Below are 25,277 nucleotides of genomic sequence, written 5' to 3'. Positions count from 1 at the left end.
TTCAAATGCAAATGCGGAATTCCGCGCAAATCTTGGAGAATAAATGAAAGGGGGAGGTGGATGGTGGGATCTCCCCTTTGACATGATCATATCCGCTCTAATAATGACAGTGTTACACGAGGTTCTTATAAATGCATCTAGACAATTGCCACGTACTCTACATTGTAGAAGGTTCCTAAAAAGAAATATGTAAAAATTCACACGGTATAGCCTCATAGCCAAATGTGTTATATAGCTTTCTAGTGTTACACTGTTACACGATCAACCAATAATGCTTGGGACATTCATCATTCTTAGTTCCAAATCCACATGCACGCACAATAGAAATTGCCAGTAATTTCACCAAAGATCATATGTGATACAGTGGACTTAGCTAATGATCTGTATGCTCTTGCCTATTGGCTTCAGTATCAGTACAACTTCAGACTTCAGACGCTCCCTTCTGCTGGAAAACCGGAACGCTCACTTCTGATGCAGTTCACTGTCACTTACATGGAGATGCCACACAACAAAAGCTTGCCAAGCCTTACGTTGTCAATATTTTACAGACGAACACAAGATGATGCAGGTCCTCTTAAGTCTTAACCATCCAGCGTTTCGCCATTCAAAGCCCCTCAGGGAGAAAGCACCAACTTGTCTTTCGGGGAAAATAATTCGTGGATAAAACTTTCTACAGAATCAGTAAACAAGCTGAGGCTCGAATTCAGCAAAATCAACTGATCCTGACTCGATGGGGGGCATGAGGTACGCGGCGATGATCTCAGACACCAGCGCGGCAACAAGAGGAATCCTCTTCAGGTTCTTCACTAAGGGGATGTCGTCAGATTCTCCGATGGCAATGATCTTCTGGTTGATCTCAACCATCCTGTCAAGCTTCCTCTTGAATTCAGGGTTCTCGACGTCCAAAACAGCAGGGAAGATCCTCGCTGTTGTGCGGTTGGTCTGCAGATATATGCACATTTTACATTGTCAGTAGTGGCCTTGATACATTAAAATTTCTTGAAGTAATTCATAAATTCTCACTAACGCTGAAAGAGGTTCGTGTGATTTCTTTAATATTTTACAAGGACCTTATGTCCACATTGAGCAGTTATTCAGAATGGTGTGAAACACAGTAAAGAGGCAACTAAGATACAGAAATGATGACACTGTTAAGAAAATACAGCTCATTTTTACCTCAATGATCACATGCATGTCGAATTCCTTGGTGTCCAGACCAATTCCCTCATAGAATGTAGTGCGTTGGCAGTCATTTAGGTACATGGTCACATACACCTGCAGAAGGTCGTATAACACTATCATCAGAAGGGAGGCACAATAACCTTCAGAGTTAACCCATCTTTAACGAAGGAATAGCTTGAAATTACCGAGAGGCAGAAGAACCGTGACCAGAGCTTGGCCTTCCAGTCGTTAAGGAACTGCGGCTGAGCCTTTAGCAGGGCAGAGAAGAAGTCACCGTGCCTGTTCTCATCCTGGCACCAGTTCTCGAAGTACTTGAAGATGGGGTAAACCTGGTACTCCGGGTTCGCCTTGAGGTGCCTGAAGATGGTGATGTACCTCCAGTACCCAATCTTCTCAGACAGGTAGGTGGCGTAGAAGATGAACTTGGGCTTGAAGAAGGTGTACTTCCTAGCCTTGGTCAGGAACCCGAGGTCCAGCGCCAAGTTGAAGTCGGACAGACCCTTGTTCAAGAACCTGGACAGAGCAAATCACAAGAAAGTTTCAGCTGAATTTCTTTGTGCGCTCATTGTTATGCCTAAAACCTCAAATTGGACACCACAACAACTACATGCATGGCTGAATTCTAATAGAACGTTTATGAACAGTTGCTGGAAGCAACCCCGAATGGCCAATGCATTGGCCTAACTGCTACTAACAAAACAGGGGCATGTTGCTGACTACTTCCTTGGAAATGAGTATTTTGTTTTTGCATGTAGCCAGGGTCATGCCAATTATGTCTGCAAACTTCGAATCTGTACATTCCTTATCAAATTGAGGTAGAGGCATCGACTATCTCGCTCAAAAGCATAACTTTTTGATGAGAAAGGCAGACAACTGTATTCCTAATCATACAAGAATTCATTACTTGGCTCCTGATTGCGGAGCATTGTATAATGAAAGCAGATAAGATACGTACCCAGCATGGCGCGCCTCGTCCCTGGACATGAGCGAGAAGATCTCGGCCACCACGGGGTTGGTTTTCTGCAGAGAAATGGAACGTCAGTGAACGCCCACCAGGTGCTCGCGGAAACGCCTACCCCAGGCTGCAGAAGCAAAGAAGCCACTGACCTTGAGCCTGCGCCCGAGCTCCTTGTAGAGGAGGAACCCGGAGAACTCCGCGGTGCAGGAGCGCTCGAGGAACTCGACGAATATCTGGCGGAGCGGTCCGTCCATCTTGTCCGCGGCGGCCTTGAACTCCGGGTTGCGCACGAAGTGGGTCTGGTTGTAGTCCGTCTTGAACTCCTGCAGCAGCGCGTCGAACTCCGCCTGGTTGAGCTGCTTGTTGATCTCGGCGTTGAAGAGGCGTTCCATCTCGTCGAAGTCGGTGGTGTAGAACCGCGGCGTGAGCAGCGTCTCCTGGATCTCCGTCTTGCCCCGCTTCTTGGGGCCCGAGGACTTGGGCGGCGCGGCGGCCGCGGCGGAGGCCGACACGCGGAAGCGGACCACGGAGCGACGGGCCAGGGGCAGGCCGGCGGAGGGCCTGGCGGCGCGGTGGTGCATTGCAGCGGGGTTGAGGAGGGAGAGCTCCATGGCGGAGGAGGCCATTGGCTGGCGGCGACGGGGCGGTGGCTCGGCGAGCGGCTGCGCAGCGGGAGCGAGCTGAGTTGAGGTGGAGGGGGGTATATGCTGTCGCTAGCTACATGCGGATGGGGCGATAAGATGGCGATGAGGTGTAATCCTGGGCTTCTAATCGGGGCGCGCCATGTGTAGCGGAGCCCAATCTAGCCGCACGCTTTTCCCCGTCTCTTTCTTTCTGATTTTCTTTTTTTTTTGCCCAACTTGCAACTTCTCGTTGTTGGCATTGTTATTTCTGAAAATCTTTTCAGCCTCTTATTTTTCACATTTTCAGTGCGGGGAGTATTTTTTTTCCCCACGCCAAAATGTATGATGTTTTCTATGCCAACGAGATTTTTTTTTCTTTTTGTAATTTTGGATCCAGTTTGGGATCTTTCTTGGAAAGTTTCGGGAAGAAATTAAATGTTCTCTCTACACTAGAAGCAAATTTTAAATGAGTGGCACTGGCATGTCGATATTGATCCATTCAGAACTTGGTCTGCTGTTCAGGAAAAGTGAAATATTTATTTTGAAACGAAAAAAAGTGGAATGTTTAGTTCTTTAAACAAGCGAAAGAATAGGGAAATGTGATATTGTGAGTCTTGTTTTTAGAGGGAAAAAAAACATTGCAAGATTTCTGAGCTACTGGCCTGGCTGGAGCCAAGTGTGTGGCCATGAATATCCCCACGTAATGGTGTTTGGGAAATAAGATGCAAACGGAGAGAACAGACTGCATCAACTTGGGTGAAAGAGATACCTGTGTGCAGGTTTCAGATGGACCACCTTCCTAGGTGAGTACAAGAATGTTTTGCTGTAGATTGGCAACGTGAGGAAAAGAAGCAAGGGAAACAATATCAACTGTTAACTAGCATTATCATGCTAGCTCAAGGGAAACAATATCAACTGTTAACTAGCATTATCATGCTAGCTCGGGAGAGAGGGGATGAAAAAGGACGAAGCTGTTGGTGACACTTTAGGGTCCGTTTGGGACTGCTTCACTTCACCAAATTCGACTTCGCTTCGTGAAACTGTAGCCAAACACCCTCAGCTTCACCAGCTCAGCTTCACCAAAAAATGTGAAGTTGGTCCCAATTTCACGAAATCCATGAAGCAGCCAAAAGGGTACTTCACGAATAGTCGTTTTGAACTCCCTCGTGAAGTTGGAGGAAAATTACCCACCAATGCCACTGATTACACACCTGGAATGAAACGTTTTTCTTCTATCTCTCATGTACCCGCGACCCCCCCCCCTCTTCCTCCCTCTGTCCGCTCCCATCCCTCAAAACCCTAGCTGCCGGCATGTCCACGGGCGGCGCGGCGGGCGCGGGGGGCGCGGGCCGCGGCGCGGCGGGCGACGGCGCGGGCGTCGCGAGCGCGGCTGGCGCAGGCGGGGGCGTCGCGGCTGGCAGGGGCGTCGCGGGTGCGGCTGGCATAGAGGTGTAGAACCAAGGTCTCCTAAGGAAAAGTTCAATCGTAATTATGCACGAGTTCGTAATGTTATTGAGAGGTCATTTGGAGTCTTAAAAATGAAGTGGCCAATTCTCTATAAAATGCCGATGTATCCATTATGGAAGCAAAAGATGATACAGATAGGACTCATGGTGATCCATAATTTCATCCGTGAGCATAACAGTGGTGATTTAGACTTTGAACGTGTGGAGCGTGATGAAAATTATGAGCCTACAATACCGGAAAGGTATAACAAGTATGTTGTGCTCTCGGATGGATCATCTCCAGTACCCAATGCGCCTACTATGGATGTTTTTCGTGATGCATTAGCAACGGCTATTTATCAAAGTTGGATGTAGTATGAGTAGTAGATCATTGAGACTTGATATGTAATGGAATTATTTTGGAATATTTGTACTTTATTATCTATTTATTATCTATTTATAATGTACTGTTATTTTTTAATTAAGCGTTTAGATGAAAAATTATAAATGAAATTCTCTCATACATCGTTCAAGGGCATAAGGGACTTTTCCAATCCGAATCTCTTTTTTCTGAAGCTGAAGTTGGTCTGCTAGCCAAACACTTTTAAAAACTCTGCAACTTTAAAGCTGAGCTGCTCTGCTACGAAATTCATGAAGCTGATCTGCGATTTGTGAAGTAGAGCGGTCCCAAATAGGCCCTCCTTTTCCCTGTTGCCCCCTCCTTTTCTCCCTCCCTTCCAAATGAAACAAACAACAAAATGATAGAATAGGAAAAAAAAGTTTTTTTTCAGAGTGTCAGTAGCTCGTCCACTTGCAAGAAAAGAAAAATCTTCAGAACTGCTCCTACCGATTCACCAATCCACAACGCACAAACAAAGGTGATTTTCTAGAGTTACACGAAACCAATGACATTCCGAAGCAGGAAAAAAAAAACCTGGCAACCAACCTCCACAACAGGACGTGCCTCTCTTTGTGCAATTCCATGGAAGCAGCAGCGGCAGGTCGTTGCAAACCTGACAAATCCTCCATAAACCGTGCATCCCAATTTCAGACTGTTAAAGTGCTCAAAAAGGTCGTCCCTGCAGCTATACCTTTACAGTTTATACGCACGATGAAGATCACCGTTCCAAAATTTCCAACGAATCTTGCCACCTGGTCATCGCCGATCACTACCTCACTCAACCTCGCCGTCGTGCCGCGGCGCCTCCGGGATCATGAACGGGTCCGGCGCCTCCGCGGACTGCCGGTCCTTGACGTGCACGCTGGCGCTGTTCTTCTCCATCTCCGCGTAGTGCAGCCCCTGCAGGATCGCCGGAACGCCGCCGGGGTGGTGGTGGCGCCCCATTTCCAGGTCGGCCTTCTCGTCCGGACCGATGAGGTCGATCTTGTTCCTCGAGGCGAGCGGCCCGCCGTCGAACGCCTCCGGCGGCTCCGGCAGCTCCACCCATGCCCGGAACCTGTTCATCGACGGCGGCATCCCGGTGCAGAACACCTCGGAGATGTTGGCCGGCACGCCCCGGTCGTACGGGTTCTCCTTCTTGTCGTACCGGTACCTGAAGTTCTCGTACGTGGTCTGCACAAGAAGCATCATCAGTTGCGCAGGTCAAGGTTTCTGAATTACTACTGTTCTAGCTAGTGCTGATTCAGAGATGAGCATTTCTGAATCTCTGACTAGCAGATGTGGAAACGAACCTGGTTTGTGCTCATGAGGTAGGTGTGGAACACGGTGAGGCCGCCAACGAACCACGCGGAGACGAAGGTGTAGACGATCAGCACGAGGGACAGCGGCTCGCCGGTCATGGACCTGAGCAGCGACCCGCCGTGGCTCCCCCTCTGCGCGGCGATGTTCAGCCAGGACAGCACGAAGACGTAGAGGCACAGGAACGTCGACGTCGAGATGAAGAGGAAGAAGAACCGGTAGTTGCGCTGCACGTACGAGGAACACGATCAGCGATCATCATCTCATCTCAGGATCCCAGCCCTTTCCCCGCTCAGCTAGCGGCGGCCATGGACGCCGGCCGGGCACTCACCAGGCCGATGCACTGGCCGACCCAGGGGCAGTGGTGGTCGAACTTCTGGACGCAGTTGTTGCAGATGGAGCAGTGCGACGCCCGCGGCGGCCGGTACAGCAGGCACGTGTCGCAGTACTTGACCCGGACGACGTGCCCGCCGGCGACGGCCACGTCCCTGGTGCGCGGCAGCCGGAGGTGCGGGTTCGCCGCGCTCATCACCCACTCGGTGGACGGCGTGGCGACGTCGTCCTCGGCGGCGGCGGCGGCGGCGGGATCGTCGTCGCCGCGCTCCGGCGAGCGCGCGTTCCTCGGCACGATCCCGGGGTCCCGGCTCGACGTCAGGAACAGGAACGCCAGATCCTGCGCCGACGCGACGCGATGCGCAGTGAAGGGATTAGCAATGCTGAGCTGCTGACAGGTTCGGACGAGCTGGGAACGAAGAGCGCCAGCAGGTGATCGATCGATCGAGGGAGGGAGGCTCACCGCCAGGCCAAGAAGGATGGTGGCGACGAGGGCAGGCATGCCGAGAGCCTGCTTCTCCGAGCTGCCGGAGTAGTTGAGCTTGGTGACGCACTGGAAGCACAGCCCGACGAGAGGGCTCGCGATGAGGACGGTGGATAGGAACAGGGAGCCCGCGTCGGGGCCGAAGATGAGCCGCCCGCCGCAGAGGAATTTCTGAGAAATCAGGCAAGGTCATTGCCATTTGATGAATCGAGTTGAAAAAAGCTAATCACAATGCTACTTCCGTTAAAAGGAAAAGGAATCAGAAAACTACTTGTATCGAGACGAAAACCAAGTTAAAAAAAAGCTGCTCGCGAATTCGCAGATATTTGGAGGAAATTCTTGGTGAAGCAGAGAGGCAGCAGGCAGGACTTACATTGCTTCCTTTCCACACCTGGTACAGCCTCCTCCGTCCCGGCTCCGGCTCCCCCATGGTCGTCAGCATCAGCACCTCGCGGCCGCCGCGCTCCGACCTCCCAAGATCAAGAAGTAGACATGCGCCGAGCACACGGCAGCGCGCCCCTTCCCGAGTAGTCCTCCGGCGTCGTCAGTGCTCGACCACGACAATCCGGAGAGGACGCCCGTCGGCGACGACGCCGGCCGCCGGGGACGAAGAAGACGCACGGCGCGGCGCCGCTGTGTCTCCGGCCTGCTCTCGCGACTTCGTTTCGGCGGGAGTTAGGAAGTCGGGAGCCCCGACCTACCGCGAATGCAACCAGCTCCGCTCCTCCTCCGCCGTCCCTGGCTTTGATTGGCCTGATCAGGCAACGAAGGGCGTGCGTGGCGGCGACGCGGGAAAACAATCATCGGGGTCGGGGGAGGCTTAACGACCGCCGCCTGGCCGGCCGCGTCGTGCCCGCCTGCATGAATGACGTGACAGGGTGGAGCACCGGCCGGGCCGGCTGGCGGGCTGGGTCGAGGAGGCTGCGGGGCCCGCATCCCAGCCAGCGCGGGGGATGGATGGATTCGCGCTTCCGGCTCGCGCACCTACTAATCATGTTCTAATATTCTCTCCGCAAAGGCAATCGCCACCGCCAATAACTATCTTCTAAATGGTATACATCTCATTTTCGAATTATTATCATTTATTTTCTTAGAAAGAACAGAGGAGGGGATTTTTTTTTAATGTGTATGATTATATTTTTTGTTGTTGTTGGTCGTGGGCTCCACGTACGTTTGCAGCCAGCAAACAACACAAAACTAGGAGCAGCAAACCTACGTGCCAACATGTCATCGTCGCCCGCCTTGATTAACCTGGACCGGTTCTCAGATTCTGTGCTTGTGCATCTCAATTCCCTTTCCAGGAACATCTATCTTCGCCGGCAAGGGGGCCGGACCGGGAAGCATTTGGCACGGTGGTTTTACACGCGCGAGGTCACCGATCGAGATGGAGATAATGGCGTCAGGCGCCTAAAAAAAACAAATGGCGTCAGCGTCACTCTAGAAAAATGACACGAATTAGCGGCCATTTTCTCACGTGGCACTTCGTTTTAATCGCCGCAGTTACACTAGTAGCGCATGAAACTATGTGCCTGACACGTAGCTATCACACTTGCGTAATCTCAGATGGCACATCATCTCCCAATGAATAATTAGCCATAAATATGCTATACCACAAGAAAACTTGGTCAATTTGCTATATCAAAAAATTCCACGATACATATATATAGTTATTAATTGGACCAAGCCCAGGAACTAATCTTCTGCTTGATAGCTTAACAGTTGGGCCGCAATTCCAAACGAGCACGGTCGTAATTGAGCCTAATTGCCTAAATAAGCTGACTTCTCATGATTGTGGCCCAGTGGTTAACAAAACTGAATTTCAAATTATTCCCCTACTGTCAAAACAAGGGGGAGCGCTGCTCCCCGGGCACAGTACAAATGGGTTACGTGTCACGCAAAGACCAAAACCAAACACACACAGTAAACGAAGAAGCAAAAAAAGAAAAAAAAACATCACTCCATCAGATCAGAGGACATTGACGGCGAACGGCGTCCGCACCGAGTGCGCCCCGTCCGACCAGGTGACGGCGCCGTGCGCGTACCCCTTGCCCACGCCGGCGCCTGCCGCCACGTCGAAGCTCACCTCGTACCTCGCCGTCGTCCACCTCCTCGAGAACACCAGCCGGTCGGGCGACACCGTCACCGTGACGCCCGGCGGCGCCTCGACGGCCGCCACGTACGTCGCGTTCGAGGGCCCCACGTTGATGGCCGTGCGCGCCACGGTGGCGGGCCTCCCCCTCTGGAGGCGCGGCACGGAGATGGACGGGTAGTTGACACCCGACGCGATGAGGTCCGGCGAGGGCGCGCCGGCCGGACAGGAGAAGCGCGCGGCGCCGGAGACCTTCCGGACCTGCTGCTCCTTGTAGCCGTAGTAGCAGAGGAAGTTGAGGTAGTCCTGCGCGCTGGTGTCGAACACCAGGCCCGGGCTGAGCGCGCGCAGCGGGCTCATCTCCCCGGCGCCCATGTCGTGCCCCGTCGCCGCCGCGCCCGTGCTGCTCGCCACCGGCTTCCCGAGGTTGTTCGTCGTCGTCGCTGCGTACGTGCCGGCCAAGGTTAAGTTTTCTTTTCTTTCTTTTTTGTGGGGGTTCCCCTACTCGAAATGCGAATGCTCTGCTGGCTCTACTGTGTAGTAGTCTGTACCTGTGGTCATGAGAGCCGATCTGATCATGGACGGCGTCCAGCCCGGGTGCGCCGACTTGACGAAGGCGGCGGCGCCGGCGACGTGGGGGCAGGCCATCGAGGTGCCGGACTTGATGGCGTAGGCCGACGGCTTCTTCCCGGGCGGGACGTCGTCGCTTTCCGCGGACGGGATCGTGGCGGCCAGGATGCTGACGCCGGGAGCCATCAGGTCAGGCTGCCACGCAAGGTTACGATCGTCCGACGACGACATGTCAGGACATGACCAAAATGCTCCAACTCCAAGCATCTCATCACGATTCTGCCGGGGAAATTACCTTCAGGATCGACTCTGTCATGCCGGGGCCCCGCGCCGAGAAGGACGCCACCACCGGCGCCGGCTTGAAGTCCTTGGCGTCCTCGGTCGGGAGGATCACCGCCGTCGGATTCCTGAATGGGCAAGGATCAACGGCGAGTCAGAATCCTCCCGCTGTGAAAATGATCTCGTGACGGCGGCCGGCCGGCGGGGCTCACTTTGTGGAGTTGATGTACTCGAGTATCTGCGCGCCGGCGTCGGTGCCGACCTGGGACAGCGCGAAGCCGCCGGCGACGAACGGCACGTCCTTCTCGGCGTCGTCGATGAGCACGAGGCCCCGGGCGCCGTTCCCCTCGGCCACCAGCTTCTTCACCCGCCGCGACACCATCGGGTCCGTGCTCACGCACACCACGATCTTCCCGGCCACCTTCTGCGCGTCCAGCGATCCAGGGTAGCAGTTGCTGCAATGCAACGGGCACATCAATCAGTTTCGAGCCATGAGAATCGCGGTGCGTCGCGTCGGGCGTCGGCGTTCAGCTGCGGCGTGTACCTTGCCTCGGAGAGCGGCGCGTAGCGGGCGGCCGCCTGGGCCCCGAACACCAGGGGGTACTGGCCGCCGCTGAGGCTGTGGTTGGAGAAGTTTATCGCCACTCCCTGACACGATGCAAACGACCAGGAGACCGCGTAAGCATGGCGACGGCGACAGTGACACAGTATGCAGCGTGGCTACCTTCACGACGGCGCCGTTGCCGAGCACGATGCTGGACTGGAAGGAGCGGTCGATGGAGGAGGCGGCGACGGTGAGGATCCACGGCGCGGAGTTGACGACGGTGTAGGGGTTGGGCCCGTCGTTGCCGCCGGAGCAGACCACCAGCACGCCGCGCTGGTGCGCGTGGAACGCGCCCAGCGCGATGGGGTCGCTGAGGAAGTCCGACTGGAAGACGGAGCTCATGCCGATGGAGATGGAGATCACGTCCACGCCGTCGGCCACCGCGTCGTCGATGGCCTTGAGCACGGCCGACGACGAACACCCGCCCAGCGAGCACGCGCGGTACACGGCCACCCGGCTCGCGGGCGCGCCGCCCTTGGCCGCGCCCCGGGCGAGCCCGTAGTAGCCCGCGTCCACCACCACCGCGCCGGCCGCCGTCGACGCCGTGTGCGTGCCGTGCCCCACGGTGTCCCGCGGCGAGCCGGTCGCGGCCGGCGCCGCCACGGCCCGGGAGGCGTTCGACGCCGACTCGGGCTGCACGCCGTAGTACCGGGCGCCGATGAGCTTCCTGCGGCAGCGGGCACATGGCAGACACACATTTATTTTATTCGTGTCACAGTCTCACAGAACATTCTTTACAAATGCAGAGGACACGCAAGCAAGCATTGGTACTTGTTGCAGTTGCTCTTCTTGAAGTCGGGGCCTTCCATGCACACGCCGCGCCACCGCGCCGGCACCTCCCGCATCCCGGCGTCGTCGAAGCTCGGCGACTCCGGCCAGACACCTGACGGCGGCACGAGACCACAAACGCGAGCGTCAGGGGAGGGCCCCACTCGTTTCTGGCCGTTTGGATTCAGAAATCAGGCCGTCACGCACCTGTGTCGATGATGCCGATGATGACGTCGCCTGACGCGCGGCGGCCGAGGCGGCCGGACTGGAGCCCGGACTGCACCTCGAGGAAGTCCCAGGAGCGCGTCGTGTGCAGCTGCAGCGAGCGGTCCTTGAACACTGACACCACCCTCTCGTGCCCTGCCAAGAACGCGAGGAAGATCGAGCAGGTCCAAACCATGTCGCCATCGATGCTTCGCTCGCGCGATCATTGCGAGGAAGGAAACAATTCGACCAGCAAAGTTTTTTTTGGGGAAAAAAATGAAATGCTTCTCGAAAGAAGAAACGATTCGATCGGAAATGGGTATGGATGAGGAGCCTCACCGGAGAGCGAGGCGGCCTCCTTCTCGGTGAGCGCGGCGGCGAAGCCCTCGAACGCGTGGTGGTAGCTCTGCGTCAGCGCCGCCCTCCCCTGCTCGCCGCTCGGGACGACGGACGACAGCATCTGCAGGTGGTCCGCCTGCACCGCCTCCAGGTCGCCGCCGCCGCCCGACGGGCTCCCCATGTAGACGACATACGACTGAATCGCCAGCACCATCGGATCAGAAAGCAAAATTCAGCAACTCTGATGGCACAAGCAAGCACAATCCTATCCTATCTAAGACAGTGGATGCTACTTCAGCTCCATCTTCTTGCAGCTCAGCTGCCAATCAATCAAGTAGTGTAGCAGCAACCCGACAGTATCACTACCTCTCTGGTGGCGTGGTCCGGCTCAGCTGAGAGGATGGGTACCAGGAAGCGGTAGGCGAGGGCGAGGATGACGAAGCGCCCGGTGTTCACCATTGGCGCCCCACACGATCAGCTCGGTGCTCGAGCCCGGGACAGTTCGGGGCAGTAGAAGCTGTGGGGGCTGGCTGATACCGGCAGGATGGGCACCACCACATTTGTAGCCGGAGCCGAGCCTCGCTTTTGACAGAATCGGATTCACCTGGGCTCCGGTGACCAGCCCTCTCTATGGCTCTTTTGGAGCAGCGGCTTCGGCGTCGCTTTCGATGGGATCATGGTGGATGGAAGCCTCTCTCGTCGGGATTCGTTTCGGTCGCCGTCGTCGCGGCGCGGTCGGGGCGGCCGCGTGTCTGCCTGAAACCATGCCCAGATCAACGTGGGGGAAATTGTTTTGCTGGAGGGATTGCTTGGCGCCGAGGAATGGAATACGTGCAATGCGGTCTGAGTGACGCTTTCACTGGTGGACATGGAGCCTTGCTTTTCACTTTCCTCATGCACTTCAGCTTCAGTGATTTTGCTTTCCTAGCAAAAATTTCTTTCCTTTTCCTCTTATTTTTTAAAAGATTTGTATAGTTTTTGTCAGAAGTTAACATTTGGAATCAAAGTTGCATATCGTGAGTGTACTAAATATTTTGAAGTGGCTGCTGCTGATGAGTAGGATAGCTCCGTGATGAAAGCATTGCAAGGAAAGTGATGGATCGATCATAAAGCAAATAAAAAAACTATGCCGTGTCAAGCATTCCTGGCTTTAACCACATATGTGCTCCGTCGAGAACACGTCGGGAACACTAAACAAAACGCACCTGCACTTGATGATGTCGGTCAGTCCTCAGTCGGCGTCTGGTGGCCAAAGGCCGGGCAAGTCGGTTTCAGGTAACGTATCGGATGGCCTTGCCTTTAGTGAGCGAGCCTCCCTTTCTGGTAGCTAACCTTTCATGTTCCATCTCCACAGCGAAGAGAGCTCGTTTCCTCGCAACAATGGCACTGCCACTTGGAACAACTCCTTCATTTTTCGCATCGATTGCAATCCCAATCGTTTTACATTATCTTCCGTTGCATCGGGATCGATGGCGATGATTGTTTCTTTTCTCACCGGGCTGGATCAGAGTCGGCGATCAGATCATACGCATGATGATGATTTGGTGGGGAGAAAAGGGAGGGGCAAAGCAACTCCACACCGGAGATGTGAGCTACACTAATCAGTAACCGGCACATGAGCAAAAGCGTTTCCACAATGCCTCCCTGATGACTTTTGCTCCGACCCATCACGGCAGGGCCTGCGTTTTCAGTTGCCACGATCAGGCCATGATCCTGGCGCAGCCTAGGGGGAGAAAGCTCGAATCCATTGGTTGCGCGACCGCTTACTGTTCGTCCTTTTCGCTTTGCTGCCCTGAGTGACTAAGCAGATGAAGTATCTGATTCTCTTCCATCCAAAAAAATAAGACCAACAGTCACTTGTCTTTTAAATTTGAGCCGGTCAAGAAAATTTCTCATCTTCTGTAGTTATGCCAGTGAAAAGATGATGGTTCATAGATGACCATTTAAAATCCCTTTCACATCTCAGATTATGAACATAGAAAGCTTCCTTGCAAAAAAGAAAAGAAAACAAAGGAAATATTTAGAGTACTAAAGAATTTGGGAGCATTGATGATTGTTCTTTTCTTGAGTATCAAGGGCCATCATAAAAACAGAAGCGTGGGGGCACTGTCACATACCAAGTACTGTAGCCAACTGAGTAAGCAAACGAAGATGCCTCTGACCAACTTTGCAAAGCCAATGGCATCCACCCTTTGTGAGGATGATTGCTCGAGAATGGTCAGCTATTGCAATTGCGGATGTGTTTGCTCACAACAGGACTTGCTGTAAAATCTTCAGACGCTCAGTACTTGTAAATGACATTGATATATTTCACTCTATTAGACCCAGGAAGCGCAATTTATAATGGGTTGGCGCACCTTCAGAGCATTCATATTGTGACACCCTAGGTGTCAATTTGTATCACATTAGGTATGAAATGTAATGCATGTGTTGAATTGTATAAGGTTGGATGTATTTGTAGAAATAAGACCCTATGTGTAATTTTATAAGAATATGAGTCCTTTTGTGCAAGATGCATGAGTTACAAAAGTAATTTTCAAAAGTTACTAGGGGCCAAATTATAAGAATGCAAGAAATCATGACAGTTCTGAAAACTTGCACCTAGGCCCAAGTTGTGTGTAAAATATGTAACAAGGACAAAATCTTTATAAAATTTAAAGTTAGTCCAAAGTTTCAAAATAAAGTTGCATACTTTGAGTTTTTGAATTCAAACCCTAAAGCAATGTTGTAGAGCTTGAAAAGTTACACATTTTCTATTTTGGTCATTTCTTCATTAGAGCCCTGTAATAGTGGGTAATTTAGCTTTTCTTTCAGGCCCTTGAAGATTTTGCAATTTGCAAACAGGTCCTTGGCGCCCTCAACCTTTCTTCCTCCTCTGGCAGGCCCTCTGCTTCCCCTGTTCTTGCGCCGCCGCCGCCGTTTTTCTTTAATCCCGGCCAGGCAGTGCACCCCCCCTACCCTTCCCTCACTCCCAGGCGCTGCCTTATCCTATCCCCAACCCTATCCCCCGGTGCTCTCGCCCATTCTTGTGTCGCCACGCGCTCTGCGCCGCCGCCGGCTCTGCCATGATCCACGCCGCCGTGGCGCCCGGCCATGCGCCGCTCCCCATCCTTCCCTTCTCTATAAATAGCAGCCCCGGGACCTCTGGAAGCTAATCCCCCACTTGCTAGCGCCTCTCCCTCGCCGCAGCTCAGCTCCCCGCGCCACCGTGCCGCCGCCGCTCTTGCCGCCCGCCGGCGACCCCTTTCCCGTCCTCCCCAAGCCCGGCCAAGGCCTCAAAAGGGTGCGCCCGGATGCCCTCTTCCTCCCCACCCCCTTCCCCTTGCTAATTGATCATCCCATCGCCGGAATTGGAGTTGGGACCGAGCTCCTCCGGCCATCCATGGCAGAGGGGCCTATTTGTGAAGTTCCAATTCTTTGCGAGGGCCTGTATGAAAGTTTTCAATCCTTTCTTCATTTTCAATGTGCTGAACTTTGAAAATTCCTACGAAATCATAGAAAATTCAAAAAAATGTGAAACCAGTTGGACTTGAATCCTTATTTCAAACTCTATCACTTTTGTTTTATGATCATGTTATGAAAGTATATGGTTTGTGCTGTGTTTAAAATAGAAGTAAATGGATGCTTGTTATTTCATGTGAGTGATATTTTTGACTTGTAAATTCAATAGAAAATTGTAGGAAATTCCAAAAATTGCAAAACCAGTTTTGTTGAAAACTAGGTTTTGAGCCTACAACTTCTATTAAGTGAGTTTGATATGAAACCAAATAGTTTTGAATCTATATTAAATCTAAGATAAGAGAGTGTAATATCCATATCTCCTACATGTAACTTTGTTGATCTTGATTTTTGGTATGCAATCCCTATAGATTAAGTATGGATTGATATGGAGTTTTCAAACCTAAGTTGCTTTGTAATTTAAATTCTTTTAAGTTGATCAATTTAATTTATTTTATAGTAGAATTAGCTAAGTCTATTCAGTAAAGCTTATCTAATTAGATCTTTTAGTCAGAATCTTTAAATATGCAATTGATCTGTGTTTAAATTTTCAAAACTTTATAACCCTAATTATTTAGGGTTCACATTCAATTTTAAATTTAATTTTGAGTATTTTAATTCTTGTTCTAAATAAATTAATGATATAGTCATGAGTTGAATGTTCATGATTCAAAGTTTAAGTTTCTTTTTGTACCATGAGTTCTTGAATGTTAGCTTTTGGATTGCAACTTTTCCGTGAATTGAGACAAAAGTGTGTGCATCCATTGAACTCCATCTTGCATATCATGTAGACTCGACCACTCCCGCCGACGGAAATTACCAGCTAATCCCGGAACCAGAAGGAGGTTGTTCTGAAGACCCTAAGAACTTCGTCAGGAAATTCTCGGAAGGCCCGAACCAAAGTTCGGACGTTATTAACTTGACTAACCCCAACCCCACCAGTAAAGGCAAGCCCCGGACATAACCTACTATTTTTATTACACTGCAATCTATATCTATTTACGTATTATATGCATTAAGTTCTTAGGAATTGCTTGAAACCCTAGTTGCATTTCCCTAGGAACCAATGTGATGAATACTAGCTCTTAAGTCCGATTAGCTGCTATGCTAATAGGGCCGGTAGAAGTCGGGTAATTTTCTGTCACTCGCGCGATATAGGAATTGTAATGTTTACAATCCTGTTATCACTATAAGGATGACGGACGGGAGTTTTGAGAGGTATCATGGTTGAGGTGATACCCCGTCTGTGTTGTTGAATTGGATAAGGTCGCAGTGCGTTGTAGTGCGGGTTAGGCGTTTGAAAGTACTAGCCACATGCCGTGAGTTTTGGGTAAGCGGTAAGCCTAGTAGCCAATCGGCCCGAGGAGTGGACATACCTCCCACCACATGTTTTTGGTTCTTCTGGTTACTTGGTTCGATTGGGGAATACGTGTTGCAAGGGCAACCAGGAATACGGGTTTTGTAGTCGCGCTACAGAGGTATGTCCTGCACACATTGGGTGTGCGTATAGTTCTGCAGTCGCTTGTGGTGGCTCTGATCCACGAGTCGGAATGAAAGGCAAACGGTTGCTTCGGAACGCCCCTTTGGTGTTCCAAGCGTGTGAGCTAGGTTTACCTTGCAAGGTTGAAAATTCGATTCAGAATCGTCCGATTCTCACGAAGATTGAGACTGCTTGATCCCTTTACCACATAGAGTAATAAGAGTAATATTATGGTTATCAAAGATGATGTTTGACCAAAGATTACACCATGCTTGCTTAGTTATAGATGCTTACCTAGAATGTATAATTAACTATAATCTGAAAACTAAAACTTGAAATTAAGGATCTACTCTTTGTTGCTTTTCAGCTAAAACTAAACCCAGAACCATTATAAGCTTTCATAAGTCTAGTTATGGGCTAAGTATACCCAATCCCGGGTAAGCCTTGCTGAGTATTAGTATACTCAGCCTTGCTAGTTATATGTTTTGCAGGTAATGTCTTGAAGACCCTACTCTTCCCTTGCCTTAGCCCTGTGCTCTTTCAGAAGGTTGGTCCGTGGAATGGGATCCGTCCCCGGCCAGCACTGGTGATATCGAGTGATGTCGTGCTAGGGCTTAGCATGACATCCGTCTTAATGACGTGTTGTAATCATCGCGTATGTTTTCCGCTGCTAAAAAACCATAGTTTTAACAGTTTGTAATCTTTTCTCTGAATCTGAAACTTCGTACCTCTTTTGGAAACTCTTGTAATGTAATTCTTTGTGATGTAACATATGATGGTGATTGTATCTCTGGACTCACCTTCGTGTGAGGTAACCTTATTTGATCCTGTGTATCGGTGGTTTATCGGGACGTTACCCGACAGGCCAAGGGATTATACCGTTTGAAGCACGTTGGAGCCCTCTGGAGTGGACTCGCGTACTTGAGCCGGTATAATTCAGGTTGGTTCTGCCACAGCTGGTATCAGAGCTATAAGGTTACCCTGGAGATATATTTTACCTTAAAAATGCTTTCAGTATAAAAGTTTGACCACCAAAATGTTTGGCAAAACTACGTTGGTTTCGTTAAGAATCGTGCTTAGTACGTAAAGCCCTAGGGTAATATTATGAGGGAAATAGAGGTGGCTATATATATATAACCCTAACTACCAGCATTATTTTTCTGTCAAAACTTAAAATTCATGCACAACTCCAACTTTACATTCTGTAACGACACCTTCGATTGTGAGGTAAGAAGGTAAGGATCCTCAGCCAACTGAGGGAGCTTGGCCTTCCCGTCGGTGATGCGAACCGAACGCTGTTTCTCAAGCAGTGGCCTACTTGAGATGCTGCCAATGTACCAACTTCGGTTGACTACATTGGGAGTATATGGTTCGGCGCAGGGTATGGCGATCGCTGTTCATACCCCCGCATTTTGCGGTACCCCCGTGAATACGTTATCTCGATAACGTATGTTAACGTTGTCTGTACGACGGTAATTGTACAGATGCTGTTTCTATAGTGAACAGTAATGAATGGGAACGCTTTCATGACGTGCTGGCATGAAAGGTTCATTGGATATATATTGTGGTTTTCTGCAGGTACACTAACCACGAATACGAAACTAGGACGGATAGGGTTTATCGACTAGTTAATAGTGAGAGACGTATGTATAATGCCACCGAAACTAACCACGTAAGTCCGAAGATATTCGACAGTTGCTTTTGGTTTGTGAGGACGAGTAGAACATGCATGCATAACTCATCATTAAATACATCATACAATGTGTGTTTTGGTTCTTCTAAGGATGTGTGGTAGAATGTTGATCTTTGGTGTGGTTAGCGGGATTCTTGTGGTAGTGTTAGTTAAGTCTCTTAAGTATCTTCCTGCTTTCCAGCCCTTGCTATATCAGAATCCGTTGTCTCGTCCTATTTACCCTGTAAGTCTTCAGCAGGGTAAATAAATTTTATCATCTGAATTTTTGTTTCAGATGGTTGGAGCCACACGTGGAACCCCGGAAGGTTTCCGGGCAGATCAATTCAGCAATTCCCAACAACCATCCCTATCACTTTCACATCTAGCCGAGGTTATGGCTCGGCAAACTGAACTTCTCAACCTATTGGTACAAGCACAACAGAATCAACAACACCAGCAATCACAAGGTCGTGATGAACTTCTGGTAGCAACCTATCAAGATTTCCTCAGCACTCAGCCCCCGCTGTTCAGCAAAGCAGAGGAGCCTTTGGATGCCGATGCTTGGCTCCGCATCATTGAATCTAAGTTTGCTCTTCTTACGATTCCCTGTGCGGATTCCAGCAAGGCTCACTTCGTTGCACAACAATTATGCGGAGCTGCCCGCATTTGGTGGGATAGTTATTGTGCTATGCAAACTGATGGCCATGTTATCTCCCGGGAGGAATTCCGTAAGGCCTTCAGAGCACATCATATACCTGAGGGATTAATAAAGCGGAAACTGAATGAGTTATTGGCACTTACTCAAGGCAACTGCACCGTGCTGCAATATGCACAAGCTTTTAATCACCTGTGTCAGTATGCGGGCTATCATGCTGATAATGATGCCAAGAAGCAAGATTGTTTTCGCCGAGGTTTGAATACTAAGCTCAAAGAATGTTTGAACCTTATCAAGGCAGGTACATTCAGCGAGCTGGTCAACATGGCACTGACTCAGGAGGATTTTATCACGGCACGAGGTGCCGAAAAGAAGCGTAAGGTTTCCACTGGATCTGCAAGTGTTCAACCCTCGTGGTACCAAGTTGATCAGAATATATTGCCTGAAGCACCACAGCGAAATGCTCCGATTGGCAGACTGGTTCTTAGGCCGCCTCAACAGCAAGGAGCATATCAACCTTCTGTATCTCGGCAACAACCACAACAATTTGGTACACGGTCAAATGTTCAACAAGTTCAGCAGAAAAGCAGCACGTATTGCTGTTTAAATTGCGGAAGTGCGGATCACTTTATCAGAGATTGTCCGCAACCCAAGAAATCTAATCGAGGGCAAAGCTCCAGTCAGAATAACCAGAATAAGGGCAAGAGGCCGATGATGCGAGTCCGGTAGGGGCAAATTAACTTCACTACCCTTGCAGAACTTCCGGATGGAGCTCCTATCATGTCGGGTACATTCTCGATATATCACAAACCAGTTGTTACATTATTTGATTCAGGAGCAACTCATAGTTTCATCTAACAACTGCAGTACCCGAATAAGACTTGATCCTTGTCCTACCCAAGGATCATATATGATTTCTACTCCTGGAGGGAAGATTACTTCTAATCAAATGATTAGAAGCGTACCAATTCAGTTAGGCAGTAAAATAATCAAAACTGATTTGGTCTTGCTAGATTTAGAGGGTATTGACATTATACTTGGGACGGATTGGATGACAGAACATAGAGTATTGCTGGATATTTCTTCCCGAGTCATTGAAATTGATTCACCATATCACGGAGCCACTACCTTCTATCTGCCTCAGCAAGAATATCTAAATTCTTGCGCTTATGCTATCACAGACCTTAAAGTAAAAGATATTCCAGTGGTCTGTGAGTACCCCGATGTCTTTCCAGATGATTTACCTGGAATGCCACCAGATAGAGACATCGAGTTCATTATTGAACTTCAACCTGGCACCGCTCCTATTTCAAAGAGGCCGTATCGCATGCCTCCAAATGAATTGGTTGAATTGAAAATTCAACTTCAAGATCTTCTTGATAAAGGTTTTATGCGCCCAAGTGCGTCACCTTGGGGTTGTCCCGCTCTCTTCGTCAAAAAGAAGGACAATAGCCTATGGCTATGTGTTGATTATCGTCCACTCAATGCGGTTACCATCAAAAATAAGTACCCACTTCCCCGCATTGATATTTTGTTTGATCAGTTAGCTGGAGTTAAGGTCTTCTCAAAAATTGACTTACGCTCTGGTTATCATCAGATCAAGATTAGGCCATGTGACATTCCAAAAACGGCCTTCTCAACCAGATATGGACTTTATGAATATCTGGTTATGTCATTTGGGCTCACCAATGCACCGGCATATTTCATGTATCTTATGAATTCAGTATTTATGCCGGAACTCGACAAGTTCGTCGTGGTCTTCATTGATGATATTCTGATATATTCCAAGACTAAAGAAGATCATGTCAATCATTTACGAGTCGTGCTTCAACGACTACGTGATCATCGTCTTTATGCCAAATTCTCAAAATGTGAATTTTGGCTAGATAGTGTGAAATTTTTGGGACACACTATCTCTAGTGAAGGCATATCGGTTGATCCAACTAAAGTCCAGGAGGTTATGGACTGGAAACCTCCAACTTCAGTCCATCAAATCCGAAGTTTCCTTGGCTTGGCAGGATATTATCGCCGATTCATTCTAGACTTCTCCAAGATAGCCAAACCTATGACTGAGCTACTTAAGAAAGAAGTTAAGTTTCGCTGGGATGATAAATGTGATAAAGCATTCTACACTTTGAGAAGACTTTTGACAACTGCCCCAGTACTAGCTCAGCCGGATAATACTCAGCCTTTTGATGTCTACTGCGATGCCTCTGGAACTGGCCTTGGTTGTGTTCTTATGCAAAACAACCGGGTCATCGCTTATGCATCCCGAGCACTTCGGAGTCATGAGCAAAATTATCCAACTCATGATCTTGAATTGGCAGCTGTTATTCATGCTCTCAAGATCTGGAGACATCATCTTATGGGTGCTAAGTGTAACATCTACACTGACCATAAGAGCCTCAAATATATTTTCACTCAAGCTGACCTAAATATGAGGCAAAGGCGTTGGTTAGAATTGATCAAAGACTACGATCTTGAGGTACATTATCATCCTAGCAAAGCCAATGTGGTTGCAGATGCACTTAGCCGCAAGGCACGTTGTCATTGCTTATCCATTAAGGCTTTCAGTGACACTCTCTACAATCAAATGAGAAAACTTAATCTAGAGATCATTCCTCAAGATAGTCTAAATCTACTATCGATCGAGTCTACTCTCCAAGATAAAATCATCATGTCGCAACTACACGATGAGGGTATCAACATTATCAAGCTAAAGCTATCACAGGGAGAAGCTAAATATAAGTGTTTTCACACTGATCATCAAGGAGTCTTGTGGTTCAACAAACGCCTTGTTGTACCAAAAGATCAACAGCTTAGAAAGCAAATTCTTGATGAAGCTCATCTATCCAAATTCTCTATTCATCTCGGTAGCACCAAAATGTATCAAGACTTACGCCAACATTTTTGGTGGACCAGAATGAAAAGAGAAATTGCCAAGTATGTATCTGAGTGTGATACGTGCCAGAGAGTCAAAGCCACTCATCTCAAAGTATCTGGTACACTTCAGCCACTACCCATTCCGTCATGAAAATGGGAAGACATCAGTATGGATTTCATTATTGGTCTTCCCAATACATCTCAAAAGTATGACTCCATATGGGTAATCATTGATAGACTTACCAAAACAGCTCATTTTCTTCCCGTGCATACCACTTACTTAGCTAAGAAGTATGCCGAAGTCTATCTGGATCAAATTGTTCGGTTGCATGGTGTTCCTAAAACCATTATTTCTGATCGAGGGCCCCAATTCATTGCACGCTTATGGGAACAGTTGCAGTCTGCTCTTGGAACTAAACTGTTTCGAAGCTCTGCATATCATCCCCAAACTGATGGACAGACTGAGCGAGTCAACCAAATACTGGAGGACATGCTCCGAGCTTGTGTTATACAATATGGTACAAGCTGGGACAAATGTCTTGCCTTGGCCGAATTCTCTTACAACAACAGCTATCAATCTAGTCTTCAGATGGCTCCATTTGAAGCGTTATACGGTCGCAAATGTCGAACTCCTTTGAATTGGTCTCAGACCGGTGAACGCAAAATCTTCGGACCTGATTTGGTTGTAGAAGCCGAAGATAAGGTCAAGGTTATTCAAGCCAATCTCAAAACAGCTCAGTCTAGACAGAAAAGCTATGCAGATAAAAGAAGGAAACCTTTGCAGTTTCAAGTAGGAGATTTTGTCTATCTTCGAGTATCTCCTACCAAAGGTGTCCAGCGTTTCAGCATAAAAGGAAAGTTAGCACCCCGGTATGTTGGACCCTTTGAGATCCTTAAAGTCTGTGGCCCCGTGGCTTACAAAATTCACCTTCCATCTCAATTGGCTGCCATTCACGATGTTTTCCATGTCTCTCAACTCAAGAAATGTATCAAAGTACCTACGGAGATCGTTGAAACCAGTGCCATTGAGATTGAATCCGATCTATCTTACACCGAGCAACCTATTCAAATCTTGGATACCAAGGAGAGAGTCACCAGAAGAAAGACGATTAAGATGTACAAGATTTTATGGGATCACCACACCGAGGAAGAAGCAACTTGGGAAACAGAATCTTATCTCCAACAAAATTTCCCAAACTTCCTTCAAGCCAATCCCCAAATCTAATCGTCTGATTCTTTCTGCCTTCGAATCTCGGGACGAGATTCTTTTTAGGGGGGAGGGCTGTGACACCCTAGGTGTCAATTTGTATCACATTAGGTATAAAATGTAATGCATGTGTTGAATTGTATAAGGTTGGATGTATTTGTAGAAATAAGACCCTATGTGTAATTTTATAAGAATATGAGTCCTTTTGTGCAAGATGCATGAGTTACAAAAGTAATTTTCAAAAGTTACTAGGGGCCAAATTATAAGAATGCAAGAAATCATGACAGTTCTGAAAACTTGCACCTAGGCCCAAGTTGTGTGTAAAATATGTAACAAGGACAAAATCTTTATAAAATTTAAAGTTAGTCCAAAGTTTCAAAATAAAGTTGCATACTTTGAGTTTTTGAATTCAAACCCTAAAGCAATGTTGTAGAGCTTGAAAAGTTACACATTTTCTATTTTGGTCATTTCTTCATTAGAGCCCTGTAATAGTGGGTAATTTAGCTTTTCTTTCAGGCCCTTGAAGATTTTGCAATTTGCAAACAGGTCCTTGGCGCCCTCAACCTTTCTTCCTCCTCTGGCAGGCCCTCTGCTTCCCCTGTTCTTGCGCCGCCGCCGCCGTTTTTCTTTAATCCCAGCCAGGCAGTGCACCCCCCTGCCCTTCCCTCACTCCCAGGCGCTGCCTTATCCTATCCCCAACCCTATCCCCCGGTGCTCTCGCCCATTCCCGTGGCGCCACGCGCTCTGCGCCGCCGCCGGCTCTGCCATGATCCACGCCGCCGTGGCGCCCGGCCATGCGCCGCTCCCCTTCCTTCCCTTCTCTATAAATAGCAGCCCCGGGACCTCTGGAAGCTAATCCCCCACTTGCTAGCGCCTCTCCCTCGCCGCAGCTCAGCTCCCCGCGCCACCGTGCCGCCGCCGCTCTTGCCGCCCGCCGGCGACCCCTTTCCCGTCCTCCCCAAGCCCGGCCAAGGCCTCAAAAGGGTGCGCCCGGATGCCCTCTTCCTCCCCACCCCCTTCCCCTTGCTAATTGATCATCCCATCGCCGGAATTGGAGTTGGGACCGAGCTCCTCCGGCCATCCATGGCAGAGGGGCCTATTTGTGAAGTTCCAATTCTTTGCGAGGGCCTGTATGAAAGTTTTCAATCCTTTCTTCCTTTTCAATGTGCTGAACTTTGAAAATTCCTACGAAATCATAGAAAATTCAAAAAAATGTGAAACCAGTTGGACTTGAATCCTTATTTCAAACTCTATCACTTTTGTTTTATGATCATGTTATGAAAGTATATGGTTTGTGCTGTGTTTAAAATAGAAGTAAATGGATGCTTGTTATTTCATGTGAGTGGTATTTTTGACTTGTAAATTCAATAGAAAATTGTAGGAAATTCCAAAAATTGCAAAACCAGTTTTGTTGAAAACTAGGTTTTGAGCTCTACAACTTCTATTAAGTGAGTTTGATATGAAACCAAATAGTTTTGAATCTATGTTAAATCTAAGATAAGATAGTGTAATATCCATATCTCCTACATGTAACTTTGTTGATCTTGATTTTTGGTATGCAATCCCTATAGATTAAGTATGGATTGATATGGAGTTTTCAAACCTAAGTTGCTTTGTAATTTAAATTCTTTTAAGTTGATCAATTTAATTTATTTTATAGTAGAATTAGCTAAGTCTATTCAGTAAAGCTTATCTAATTAGATCTTTTAGTCAGAATCTTTAAATATGCAATTGATCTGTGTTTAAATTTTCAAAACTTTATAACCCTAATTATTTAGGGTTCACATTCAATTTTAAATTTAATTTTGAGTATTTTAATTCTTGTTTCTAAATAAATTAATGATATAGTCATGAGTTGAATGTTCATGATTCAAAGTTTAAGTTTCTTTTTGTACCATGAGTTCTTGAATGTTAGCTTTTGGATTGCAACTTTTCCGTGAATTGAGATAAAAGTGTGTGCATCCATTGAACTCCATCTTGCATATCATGTAGACTCGACCACTCCCGCCGACGGAAATTACCAGCTAATCCCGGAACCAGAAGGAGGTTGTTCTGAAGACCCTAAGAACTTCGTCAGGAAATTCTCGGAAGGCCCGAACCAAAGTTCGGATGTTATTAACTTGACTAACCCCAGCCCCACCAGTAAAGGCAAGCCCCGAACATAACCTACTATTTTTATTACACTGCAATCTATATCTATTTACGTATTATATGCATTAAGTTCTTAGGAATTGCTTGAAACCCTAGTTGCATTTCCCTAGGAACCAATGTGATGAATACTAGCTCTTAAGTCCGATTAGCTGCT

General features: G+C 48.6%; 3 protein-coding genes across 4 annotated transcripts; all 3 read right to left on the bottom strand.

The window, feature by feature from the left end:
* Positions 1–207: 207 nt before the first annotated feature.
* Positions 208–2,818, bottom strand: LOC112894302 (magnesium-protoporphyrin IX monomethyl ester [oxidative] cyclase, chloroplastic). The gene is made up of 5 exons (XM_025961964.1): positions 2,290–2,818; positions 2,138–2,202; positions 1,368–1,695; positions 1,177–1,275; positions 208–942 (listed from the first exon to the last, which is right to left on the bottom strand). Exons 1-5 carry the CDS (start codon positions 2,764–2,766, stop codon positions 679–681), a joined length of 1,233 nt encoding a protein of 410 aa, XP_025817749.1. The 5' UTR covers positions 2,767–2,818; the 3' UTR covers positions 208–678.
* A 2,154-nt stretch (positions 2,819–4,972) lies between these two features.
* LOC112894300 (probable protein S-acyltransferase 4) lies at positions 4,973–7,472 on the bottom strand. Of its 2 annotated transcripts, XM_025961961.1 has the most exons (5): positions 7,098–7,472; positions 6,704–6,895; positions 6,239–6,580; positions 5,901–6,134; positions 4,973–5,781 (listed from the first exon to the last, which is right to left on the bottom strand). In XM_025961961.1, exons 1-5 carry the CDS (start codon positions 7,164–7,166, stop codon positions 5,383–5,385), a joined length of 1,236 nt encoding a protein of 411 aa, XP_025817746.1. In that variant the 5' UTR covers positions 7,167–7,472; the 3' UTR covers positions 4,973–5,382. The 2 variants fall into 2 exon arrangements, with proteins under 2 accessions (XP_025817746.1, XP_025817745.1); XM_025961960.1 differs by having other exon boundaries at positions 6,239–6,895.
* Positions 7,473–8,476: 1,004 nt separating this feature from the next.
* On the bottom strand, positions 8,477–12,154 carry LOC112894299 (CO(2)-response secreted protease-like). The gene is made up of 10 exons (XM_025961959.1): positions 11,944–12,154; positions 11,578–11,773; positions 11,242–11,394; positions 11,038–11,149; positions 10,387–10,933; positions 10,207–10,310; positions 9,875–10,117; positions 9,679–9,790; positions 9,365–9,578; positions 8,477–9,256 (listed from the first exon to the last, which is right to left on the bottom strand). Exons 1-10 carry the CDS (start codon positions 12,034–12,036, stop codon positions 8,691–8,693), a joined length of 2,340 nt encoding a protein of 779 aa, XP_025817744.1. The 5' UTR covers positions 12,037–12,154; the 3' UTR covers positions 8,477–8,690.
* Between the last annotated feature and the right edge of the window lie 13,123 nt (positions 12,155–25,277).

The sequence above is a fragment of the Panicum hallii genome, chromosome 5 (assembly GCF_002211085.1).
Source record: "Panicum hallii strain FIL2 chromosome 5, PHallii_v3.1, whole genome shotgun sequence".
Classification (NCBI taxonomy): Eukaryota; Viridiplantae; Streptophyta; class Magnoliopsida; order Poales; family Poaceae; genus Panicum; species Panicum hallii.
This window is presented reverse-complemented; position numbering and strand designations above follow the sequence as displayed.